Genomic DNA, 12,992 nt, shown 5'->3' with positions numbered 1-12,992 from the left:
TCGTTTGCTTAGCGAGCCGAACACGAGCCGTTCACGAACAAAGAATCGTTTTGACAACCCTAATCACGTAGCCATAAGATGTTAAGGATTGGGGCAAGATTTAAAATATCATTTGAATCTAATTTTAATAATTTTTATTCTATTTTTTTTATTAATACTTTTAATTGATTATAAATCTTTGTAGCCTTAGTTAATTAATTTTTTTAAAAATACTACTCATCAAAGATATATATATAATTGATTAGTAGTATTTTGAGCAAAAATGAGCCGAACACAAACGAACAAAAATTTATTCGTGTTGTTCGTGTTCGGCTCATTAACTTCGCGAACGATCCGAACATGAGCTTCTTAACGAGCCGAACACGAGCAGTTTGCAAACAACGAGCCGTTTTGACAGCTCTAGTGGTGTTGAGCATTTTTGGCTTAAAATACGTACCATTTAATTCCTATGTATTTATATATCTAACACCTAAACTTCAATTTTTACATATATGTCATTTTACCTATGTATGAAAAGTTGCATTTCACTTTTTAAAAGTTAAAATAGTGATATTTTCTATATGATATAAAAGATTTTAGAGGTATGAATATAAAAAGTTTAGTTTAGGTTTTAGATATGTAAATACAATGGTAGTATGGTATTTTATCCAAATTTCCCTAAAATTTACTAGTATTTTAATTGAACTTCAATTGAGAATATCTTAATTGAATTTTAGTCAAAATAAGCTGATAAGCAGCTATAGGGCCTGTTTGGGGCAGCTTATAAGTGCGGCGGCGTTTTCAAAAATGCCGCTGTCCTGTTTGATTAACACGTTTCGATTGCGTTTTAAAAACAGCTTATTTGATTTGTTAATAAACGAGGGCGCCAACCGTGCCAAAGACCTCGTGGCCCGCGTTTTTGAGTTGGCGTTCGAAAATATTTCCTTCGGTGCCCTTCTCCTCTCCGCTCTTCAGTGCCCTTCTTCTCTCCGCTTCCTCGCTCGATCTACTCTCCGTCGTTAGCACTCGAAACCATCTCGTCTATTCCACCCTCCGTCGTCTGAAGCTCCTTCGACATTCCTAACAGCAGAAGCAATCGTGAATCCGCCCTCTCTGCCCTAGCTCGCGATCCCTAGCCTCTCCCTGCTTCCTTCAGCATTCCGATCTACCCTCTGTCGTTCGCACTCGCAACCATCTCGTCTATTCCACCCCTGTCGTTCGCAGCTCCTTCGACATTCCTAACAGCAGAAGCAATCGTGAATCCGCCCTCTCTGCCCTAGCTCGCGATCCCTAGCCTCTCCCTGCTTCCTTCAGCATTCCGATCTACCCTCTGTCGTTCGCACTCGCAACCATCTCGTCTATTCCACCCCTGTCGTTCGCAGCTCCTTCGACATTCCTAACAGGTAAACAATGCCAAGTTGGTGAGTATTTTTTCGATCAATCTTTGGTATTTCTTATAGTTTGCATATTTAATCTGAAAATTTTCGGATTTGATTTTGTTTTTGCATCAGAACCGCTGGGTACTTGTCCTACATGCACTACATTCTTGGTTTCTTTTTTGTTTTTATGTTGGCGGAAATAGATTTAAGTAAAATTTTTCAAATTAAATGTATTTTTTGACAAGAATCAAACTTTAGTTTTCATTTAAATTCGTTTATATCGCCTTGTTTCCCTTCTTTAACTTTTTTCGCAGGATTGTAAAATTTTCTTATTATAGTTTTGTGTTGATGGTAAAGAACAATATTGAAATGAAAATCTTCTTCTTCTTTATGGTTTTGAACTAGTCTTCTGTAGCAGGATGACAATTTTGATTAAATCCCCGTTGTTGGATTTTTAACATTGACTTTGGGTAAAACAGTTACTTTTAAGAGATGTGTTAAGAGATGTGGGAACCGACAAGTCAATTTTTTTTCACAGACTTTGGTAGTTAATGATCAAATTGTGAAATTTGAGATTTGGGATACTGCTGGACAGAAGAGATATCGTAGTTTAGCTCAGATGTATTATAGGGGTGCCGCAGCGACTATAATTGTGCATGATGTAACGAATGTGGTTAGTCATTAACATGTTATTTTTTCTTTTTTTTGTCTCATTATACTACATATTAGTAAGTGAAGATGTATTTTACTTTTGTATATGTAACCGTGCTTCTTTGATATGATAGAAAAATTTTGAGTTATATAAATGTAACTAAACTCTTTTGTATTTTTATGTATTAACATTTGAACTTTAATTTTATTGAGAAAATTACAAATTCTAAGTGATAAATTGTTCATTTAACTTAAAAAGTCTGCAAATAAACTGTTTACAAAGTGCACAAACCAAACGGCTAAACAACTTATCCACAACAGAGGCAAAATAGTCATTTATCCAGAATCAACTGTTTTCTAAATGCACAAACCAAACAACCAGCCAGCTTATTTGGATCAGCTGCTCATCAGTAGATTATCAGGATAAGCTGCTTATCAGCAGAAGCTGGATAAGCTGCAGCTGCCCCAAACAGATCCGTATTCTTTCATGATCTTTTAATTGACGAAACGATGCAATTAGGTTTAAACTTTTACATGTACTACTGTTTGTGCAGGCTTGAGCAACGAAACGAAACAACGAATGATGCCTACCGTTACTTTGTATTGAGAGCTCAAGAAATTGCATTATCTCTTAACTGGGTCCCGGTCAATTGGTATGAAGCTTCTTTTCAGTGCTAAATTTAAGGTTACAGAATCAATAAAATAAGGAATATTTACATACATACCACTCAATTCCTCTGTATTTACACCTAAAATTTTAATTTTTACATATATGCCTCCTTACCTTATGCATCAAAAGGTGTTTTTTACTTTTTAAAAGACAAAACAGTGGTATTTTGATATGAAAGATTTGGATGGTATAAATGTAAAAAGTAAATTTTAGGTGTTAGCTATGTAAATACATAAGAGTTATGTGCTATTTATGTAAATGCCCCATAAAATAAACAGCTGATGTAGCCGAAGATGTGCTTTTTCAACAATCTTCAGGGAAGAAACATTTAACGCGTTTAACAAAAGCCTCAACCCACAGACTGTGGTGCATAACTGGTCAGTTTTGACAATGAACTCTCAGTTTTTACTGCATCATAATTATCTGTGATGAATTTCTAATTAGATTCATGCCTTCTTTTCACGATTAAAGTGCCGAAATAGTCCCCTGATTGTTTGTTTGGAGTCATTTTAGTCTAAAGTCTATAAAAACGTCAAATTAATCTCCGAAAACTATCACACTTAAGTTTAAAAGTAGAAATTATGTAAAAAACTCTTGATGTTACTTGACGTACTATAATCTCTCTGTCTTTTATAATGTTATAATGTCATAAAAGAAATTTTTCATTTTAGTCCAGAGTCTATAAAAACGTCAAATTAATCTCCGGATTCTTTAAATTGGGACTGAAATAGTTTTCAAATAGTCTTTTGTGGGGATTATTTCGACCAATATTAAAATTGTGAACGGACGAAATTGATACTTATATATACTGTGGGACTACGATGACCTCATATAAATAACCAGTGGACTATTTTGACTTTTTACTCTTTGCAAAATATATTGGATGGTTGGTTTTGACAGGCTAGGTCCTGGAGTTTGTCCAAAAGCTGTTGCAATGGGTTTTAGATGTATTGTAAGCAACCAAGGGGTGTGGTATCTGGATCATCTAGATGTTCCTTGGGAAAATTTCTACACCAACGAACCATTAGAAGGAATTAATGATACTCTGCAACAAAAGCTTGTTTTAGGGGGAGAAGTTTGTATGTGGGGTGAGACAGCTGATACATCTGATGTTCTTCAAACAATCTGGCCGCGTGCAGCTGCAGCAGCAGGTAAAGCTTTTCATATTTTACCGGATATCAATCTATCATGCATACATATTTACCTTTTCTTACATTGAAATCGCAAATTTTTGTCATATTATTTCCCTTTTTTATAACCTGTTTTGTACAAAATAATGATTGGTTTAGTATCCTAGGCTCATTTTGTTGCAATTAGGGTTTAAATGAACCGAACTTATGTGAGAGCTCAAATCTTGTTCATGTTAGCCCGTTTGTTTTTTTTTTTTGTTGAAATAGGCTTGTGTTTGAAATGACTTGTAAATAAGATGTTCTTGTTCGGTTCGATTCAAATTAGTTTGCTTATTTCAATTCATTTCAGCTTGAAATTAGCTCGAATGATATAAAAATGTTAAAATTTAACATTTGTTTAAATATAACATAAAAAATAAAGTAAATGTTATAATGATAATATTATTTATTTATTTATTGGGCATTTACATACAAAGCACAAAATTCTTATTTATTTACGTATCCCACACCAAAATTTTCATATTTATATACGTAGCATTCAAATCTTTATTCTCACCTAAAAAATAACACTATCATCACTTTTTAAAAGTGAAATACACATTTTCAAGTAATATGTTTATAAATATGAAAGTTTTGATGAGAGATATGTAAATACATAAGAATTGTTCGTGCTAAAAAGACTTTAGCACAACTGAAAACAAAATGATTGCATTATGCTCTTTTATAAATCAAATTCAAAAAAATTATTTGTGTCCAACTCCTTTGTTTGGCAAATGAATCAAACATGAGTTGTTCGTGATCAATAAACTTTTTTTTGACAAACACTACATGCAAGAGGACATTGTGTTCTGAATATGATTCTGCCAATTTTCTTCAGAACGATTGTGGAGTCCAAGGGAGGCCACCAGTCCAGATAATCTGAACGCTACTGTTCTACCCCGGCTTCAATATTTTAGATGTCTGCTGAACTACCGCGGAATCCCAGCAGCCCCAGTCACCAATCTATATGCACGCCAGCCTCCAATTGGCGCAGGTTCATGTTTCACTCAATAATTTTGAATTTACTGAAAGCCCCTCATTAATTAATAATCCTGTGCAAAGAATCTATTCCACATAGTACATAAAGTTGGGGAATCTCAAGGCCATCACTGCGCTCTCCCTGTAACGCAGTAGTTTCATTGTCAGAAATTAAGAGGCCTGGAACTGTGGGAATAAGTTCGTTCAGCTTTCGTTAAGGTTTCCTCTTAGTTTTATTTGAAGAACCTGTTTCTGTTTTCCAGCTTCAAATCATCATTCTATCCCATCAACTTTTATTTATCAGTAAATGTGATAATTATGGTGTCTCCCATTAAATTTCATCTCATCAAATAAATTTGTTTTCCTGTACTTCGGAATGTTGTTTCACTTTTGAATATATATATATATATATATATATATATGTAAATAAAGAAATCGGTATTTGGTAGAGACCCAAATACCGATTTCCCATATGCTAGGCCCCATGATAAGAGCCCGCGTCATGTGCCTAAATATTCAAGAACCCGGCACTATTGGGGATCGAACACACTCACACACACACACACACACACACACATATATATATAAAGAGAGACTCTTTTTGCTCTGTTTGTGCGCCTTTTTGTGCTGTTTGTTAGATGCATGCGTATCGTACCCCTTTTATATTCGTGCTTAATGCTATGGTTTCTACACACTTATGTTTATGGTATTATATATGAGTACAGAATTGGGAGTTTAGTGTGTACTGGGCAGTTGTTTGGTCAGCAGCAAAATGAGTGTATTGTATTTCTGTAGCAGAGATTTTAAAAATTTAAACATTTGGTCGAACGAGAACAAGCAATGTAAAATGCCTCCAGTGATGGGACCATCAATGTATTTGAAATTCATTCAATTTAGGAAAAATTTAAACTATACTGCTTTGTATAAAGTGATGTCATTGCCTCCAGCATGTTGACGCCGCTGACCTTAAGGAGTCTATTTTATATTGAATTTATTTTTTTTTTTTGAATAAAAGAAGAAAATTTGTAGTCTTGCATTTATTCAATACTGAATGAAACAACTCTAAAAATATTTTCAATATAATACATTATTTTAATATTTCATTTTTTTTTTTCACCAAACAAAATAGCTTGGGAATCTTTGTCCAAGTTGTCTTGTTAAAAATCAAACTAGTGATGCTCTCTAGCCAATAACAATATTCATGGCACATCATTGCAATGAGTTAATCAAGAATAATGTTAAATTAATGATTACCTCCTGAAATAATTCAGGAGTATCTAAAAAATGATTAGCACATGTAAAGAAAAAAAAAAAGATAAAGAAAAAACAAACCTCATGTGCATCTCTATCTCCATTGAAATAGACAACTAAGCCTAACCTAACTACATTGTGAATCTGTATGGTGTTCCAATATCAATTCATTTCCTTCATATTCTTCCCAAAGATTACATGAGTATGCATAGCTTTCCACCCAAAAAAAAAAAAAAAAAAAAAAAAAAAAAAGGTGTTCCAATATCAATTCATTTCCTTCATATTACCATGATGGAATTTTAAAGTTATTTCACTTACATTTAAAAGGAGAATGTGCATGCACTTGATTCTGGAATTTTAATGTTATTACAATTACATTTAAAAGGAGAATGTGCATGCACTTGATTCCTCATCTTCCACCCTTAAGCATGATTCATTTAACTTCACTTTCATTTTCTTCTTTTGGAATGATGATTATGTAATTTGCAAGTGTGTTTCCATTTCTGCATAAGAAAAGATCATGAATGTAGCTCTGTAGCCATAAGAAGAAGCTTTCCCTTCTTTCTATAGTTGAATTATCATTCTTTAGACATTATTTGATTTATGTTTGATTTATTTTGCATGGCAGATTCTTATCTGGCAACTTGAATTAATTTATTTTTGAACTGTTTGGCTCAAATGACATTCAATATTTTAAAATTTGATAAAATTGTAAAAAAAAAAAAGGTCTTATTATGAGAGGAAATATCTTAAAAATAAAATTGCATCTTCAAATTATTTAATGCATAAAAAATTTGCACTTTATCTTGCATCAACTCTTATTGTCTTTAAAAACACCATATATAATTAAGTTAATAATGGAATGATATAGCAATGCAAATGAAAGCAAACTTGTAATGGTTAGTAAAAGGAAACAAGTTGTGCAAAATATAAATGTAAGAGAAAAGGTAGGAAATACATAAATGTAAATAGCTATAAGCTAAATAAGATAAACACTAACATCTTTTCACTTGAAGAGGTACGAGCATGAGTGGTGAAATTTTGGAAATGAATGACAATGAAGGATACAAGATGCCATGAAATTTTTTACAAAAGGAATTCTATAGAAGAGGGATAAAAAAATTCATTGAATTTGAGCCATTTTTCCGGATACCAAAATGATGGAAGGTTAAGGAAAAAATCCAATTAAATTTGTTATTGAAGCTTGATTATTGCTCAAATTATAATATTATAATGAATAACAACCAAACCTTCTATGTATAATAGCATAACAAGCCTAACTTAACAATGTTTCCTCAAGCAATGTATTCTAACACCAATTATTCATTTCATTTATATTCTTTTGAAGAAACATGACTATATATGACCATATATAGTGTCACAAAATGTATAGCTAACTCTAAGCTCTATCACCCCTCTACCCAATTTTCAAATGAATATTTTTTAACATCTTAAGTTTTTTTATAATTATTTCTTAAGATAGAGAGAGCATCGATATCATATAATAAATTATACTACATTGATAAAAATAGCATTAATATGTTATTAAACAAAAAAAATTGATCAAACATGCATCTTGAAGGTAGCATCAAATTTAAAAGCTTAATGATGGACTTAAGAAAACCATCCAAAGTCATTTTTTAACAAACTTATATTTGAAGCAAATGGCTCAATGAGATGAATATAGCAACGCCAAAAAGTGTCTCACCTTGGTCTAAAGGACCTTACATTAAGCGCCCGAAGCATGGAAAAAACTTTATGATATTATTTGAAAAATTAAATAATCTATGAATCATGAATATAATTTAAATGAGTATACGTGAAAACCTATAAGATTAAAATTACTTAATTTTAATGTTATTAAGACATTTAAATGCCTAAGGAATCTTTTATGATTAAGGAGTAAACATAAGCTGTCCAATGAAATATTTGGAGAATTATACTAAATAACTATAATGTCATTTCACAATAATGATAATAAATTGAATCACATAATACACATAAAATAAGGTGCTTGAGTTGGAGAGAGCTCATAGATTTGAAGAATTTTAAAACTCCACTAAGTAATCAGCGCCAACAACTATGCTGCTCAATTGTCACTGTCTAACTGTCATCTCTCATTAATTTTATTATCTATCATTGTCAATAAGTTCATCATCACAACTTAAGCCACTGCACACCATCAACAATAATGCCAATGCTAATGCCCACTGATACCAATAAGGTGTTAGTCAATAATGTCAATGCTCACATCACAAAAGGCTAATACATACTTTTGATACAAACACTAATGCCTCCCGATGGTGATAATGCCATCATTAGCTTCCACCAAAAACTTTGATGCCCACAATTGTTAATAAGATTGATAAATGTCATAGACAAAATTGACTCCTGATTAAGTCATCGATGTCATTGCCTATTGTTACTGACAACATTAACTCCCACTATAAGTAATAAAACCAATGTATGTCATCAATATTAATGTTAACGTTTGTTGATGCCAATCTGGTAGACGCTCACCATTGTTAATAATATTAATGTCCACAATCATCAATATTAATGATGCACGTTGTTGATATCAACATCAATGTCTATCAATGACAACAAGTTCATCCCTTGACATCGCTATCAATATTACTATCTATCATCACTAATAAAGTTAATGTGCATTATCAACACAAATGTTGACGCATACCATTACATGCAAAACAAATACACGCCAACAATATCATTGATGCATGCAATCACTAATAAGATATATGCCTCTCATTGAGATCATCATTGATGCATATCATTGCTAATATGACTAATACACCTCATTGACACAAAAGTAAATGGTTGACATCATCAATAAGGCCATTGAACATTGTTGATCTATTGATACTAATGTTATTGTATTTTAACACTAGCACCAACTCACGACTCTGCTAAAAATGCCCATCCATGTCCTTGATACCAATATCGACAACTATTTATGTTTGTGAAGCCATCACTCACCATAGTCAATCAGTTTATCACAAAAGGCCACTATCAACGCTTACGCCCAAAAACAACACCAATGCTTACATCTAACAAAGACTTATGCTAATGTTATTAGTTATTGGCCTCTATTCACTAAGATAAATGATGGAGAATACGACTAATAATCTCACAAAAAATTACTCTAATACCTCAAACATACTCCCACTTCTATTGTCAAAAGCCATCTTCTACAGTTCAAATTTATCATATTGTATTAATTATTACTTCAATTACGAGGAATGATACAGTTTCAACTTATGATATACGCACTAACAAAATCATTTCAATCAAGTTATGAAATTCTTACCCTTTTTTGAGTCGTGTATGTAAGAAGCGTAGTTCTATAAACCGATCTCCATTCATCTCTAAATTTGACCAATCAACCGAATCACTAAAATTTGTTTATTTTATACGATACAAATGATTCAACTTGTATTAAAACTTAGTTCAGCCCACATCTTCTTGTGCCCGCTGGGTGCTTGATTTATATCTGACCACAATTTCAAAGGTTGACAATAATCCAAGCAACCATTCAACAAAATGAATAGTCCAAATAAAGGATCTATGCATGCTCGATAGTGATGTTCCAGACTCTGACTATAAACTGACAAAATTGTCCCACTTTTTCTTCTTTACGTTTTAATCCATTCAAACTTAAAATGTAATAAATTAATTGATGTTAACGAACGCTGACCATTAATGCCGTATTCGGCCTTAATTCAAGACTCAGTCCTAGCGGATGCAGTGATTATTTGTTGATTATATGCCAAAATATCTTGCTTAAATTGAGAGCTATCTGATCATTTTTTTTTTATATAAATAGTACATTGTTCTCATATATTTAAAGAGGCAAAATCTGTAATAAAAAGAGATTATATATATACATATATATATTTCATTGGAGGACTTGCCACTTGGACTGATAGAAAAATTTGTTGTTCACGAATAGCTCGTGTTCTGTTAGTTATGTAGCTCGTGTTCGGCTCGTTTGTTAAGTGAACGAGCCGAGCACGAGCAATTTTAAGTTAAGGTTAGAGTGTAAAATTCACAAGTAGGTTGCTACCCTAATTACCCTTTGTGTTTCAATCATTTCAGTGGATTAATTATCACAAATTTTATCCCATTTCTCCTTTGGTTTAACCTAAGTGTTGGTTAAGTTAAGGTTAGAGTGTAAAATTCTTAAATTACCATTATGTCCCTTAAGGTTAATGCTCCCTTAACATTCACATCTTTACTTTAATGACCATGGAACTTCCTTGATCCCTTACTCATGTACCAATTAAGCCAACATAGGTGGAATTATTTTTTTAACATTTATTTATTTGTGTAATTATTTAAACCAATAATTATGAATTCTCAATGATAATTAATTTAATTCCCCAAAACATGTCCTATGTCCTTAGAAAAGTTTAATAATATTACTTAAGGTCAGAGGACCAATCAAGACTATTTTCATACTTTTTTGAAATATATTTCAATTTTTTATAATTTTTAAATAATTTTGTTTAGAAAATAAATAGAAAATATAATTTTTAATTTTTAATTTTAAAGTACACTTTCATTTTTCTTTAATTCCTTTGACCTCAGTGAAATCACCAAACTTTATTTTATATTTTTTTTACTTATATTTATTTTTTATAACTATTTTAATTGAACATAGATGAATCCCATAAAAAATTGGAGCTTTTAGAGCTATAGATGTTATCTGACTTTGAAAAAATAAGATAACTTCTCTAGAGACATGGTGTACAATCCCTGGAAATTTCATGTTATTGTGATAAATATTTATTTTCTTATGATTTAATCAAGTTCTAAAAGATTTAATTAATTAAGAAGTAAATATTAAACGAATAGTTTAAATTTTTGGTCCATTAAATTCTTCTTTGTTCACTGAGAACAGATTTATTTTATTTTTCTGATTTTTCTACACTAAGATATGATTTTTCAAAGTTATATTTCTTTTTATATATTTACTTAAATTGAACTATTGTGATTTATCCACTTAACCACGCAACAGCCACATCATCCTCAATGTCTCCAAAACTCCTTGTGGCTTCTTCTGATTGGTTGCGCTTTCCAAGTAGCCTGCCACGTACTCCTGCGGTCCACGACCTTGTATCGAACCAATCCTCCACCAGAATCGATCTGCGTCATCCATTTTAAATATGTCTGAACCGATCTGCGTCATCCATTTTAAATACATGAAAATGGACGACAACTGGTCATTGTCCCAAATGGACTATCACCCGAGAAACCATCTATGATCTAGGGTTAAGATCTCATTTGATCCTTAACCAAATTAAGTGTAGTTTGTTTCTACACCTTTATCTATATGAGATGAACACATCTATACATCTAGGTGGACATGGATTGTTCATTCTCTTCATAAAAGACCAATACCAAGAGAGATTTAGCAATCTTTGAGCTATAACTTTGCTCAAGAGGTGTGGCCTTGATTGGGTTGGTTGAGAAGCTTTGCCTTGGCACCACGAACCTCCTCCAAGTGTTGATTTCCTCTGTGGATGAGTCTAAGTATGATCTGAACCAAAGGGTGGCTCGTTTGCGGTTTAAGGTTATGGTAGACGATGCATGAGAGGGGGCTTTTGATTGTGGAATTAGTTCTGAGGTGTGGTGAAGCTTTTGGGATAGTTCATTTAAAGTTTTATGGAGTTGGGGGAGCTGGCCAAAAAAGTCTTGATTTTGGGCTCTGAAATTAGGGTTTCTATTTGGGGAAGAAGGGCTTAGGAAGGTGGGAATGAGCTTGATACGAGTGTAGTGGAAGCTTGGAATGATTTTGACAGAGTTCTCTTAAGGTTTGAGCACTCTCTCCAATTTGGTTGTGAGGAGGTGACCAATTTATAGGCCAATTATTAGAGTCAATTTAGCTGGCCAGTGATAGACCTAAAATATATAGTAGTTTTATACACATTTTTATACCTATTTTTGAGATATTACACTTTAATGAAAGATATTTGTGTATTTTTCTCTCAGGTACAATTAAATGGATAAAAAATGCTAAAAGTAGTGAAAAAAGGGTCAAATTTGGAGCAAAAATGAAGAAATGTGCAAAAGTGAACTAGGGCGCCTAAGTGTCAAGGACTGACGCTTACGTGCCTGTCCAGGACTGACGCTTACGTGCCAGAGGCTCGCGCCTAAGGGTCAAGTGCTCCACGCTTAAGCGCCAGAAGTAGTTATTTGATGATTCATTGAGTTTAAATGAATTTTTGAAGAGGTGTTTGAAACAACCCATGGTAAAAACGTGGGAAATAGCCCATTGACACGAAAATTCATTCAATTGGCTTTTTAAGAGGCAACATCTAGAAGAATCATTGAATGAAGACACATTTTGAAGAGAGACCAAGGAACCTTTTAGATTTTTATTAAAGAAGACTTGGATCATCAAAGCCAACCGCTAGAGGCCAACCACCCATCAGATTTTGCAGCCAGCAACCATCCAAGTCGTCGCCACCGCCATTCATCACCGTCGTCGCCGGCAGCCACTTTCTTTTTTATTTTGAGTGTTATTTTTTATTGTGAGTGAATGAAGAGAATTCAAAGGAATTTCAAGACATTTGGTGGAAAGGATTTGAGATAATTATTTTGTATTGTGAGTGAATGAGATAATTGTGTTTTCTCTATGGATTCTGAGTAGTTTTTTAATCTTTTTCCTTAAAATGAAGAGTGATTAAGTGTTTAAAAGAAGTTGTGTAAAGTATTAGACTTCAATATTATAAGAGCTTATGATGATTTAAAACCTTGCACTTCATTTACTTCTTGATTTGGCCAATTAAGATGTTAATACCTATTGCACGAACATGTAAGATCCGAGATGGTATTGTCTCAGTCAACAAATTGTTAGAATCATATATTAATTTCATGAATGAGAATGTAGTT

General features: G+C 32.8%; 1 protein-coding gene across 1 annotated transcript in view; it reads left to right on the top strand.

Annotated features, from left to right (window-relative positions):
- LOC110020592 (beta-hexosaminidase 1) overlaps positions 1-5,126 on the top strand; it is a 51,111-nt gene extending 45,985 nt beyond the window's left edge. Inside the window, exons 12-15 of the mRNA XM_020718747.1 lie at positions 2,564-2,662; positions 2,997-3,056; positions 3,580-3,830; positions 4,687-5,126. Of these exons, the coding sequence (XP_020574406.1) occupies positions 2,564-2,662; positions 2,997-3,056; positions 3,580-3,830; positions 4,687-4,862 (586 nt within the window). The 3' untranslated portion in view covers positions 4,863-5,126. The remainder of the gene's footprint in view (positions 1-2,563; positions 2,663-2,996; positions 3,057-3,579; positions 3,831-4,686) is intronic.
- Positions 5,127-12,992: the final 7,866 nt, after the last annotated feature.

This window comes from Phalaenopsis equestris, unplaced genomic scaffold, assembly GCF_001263595.1.
Source record: "Phalaenopsis equestris unplaced genomic scaffold, ASM126359v1 Scaffold000104, whole genome shotgun sequence".
NCBI lineage: Eukaryota > Viridiplantae > Streptophyta > Magnoliopsida > Asparagales > Orchidaceae > Phalaenopsis > Phalaenopsis equestris.
Note: the sequence above shows the minus strand (reverse complement) of the source record. Positions and strands in the feature narration are given on the sequence as shown.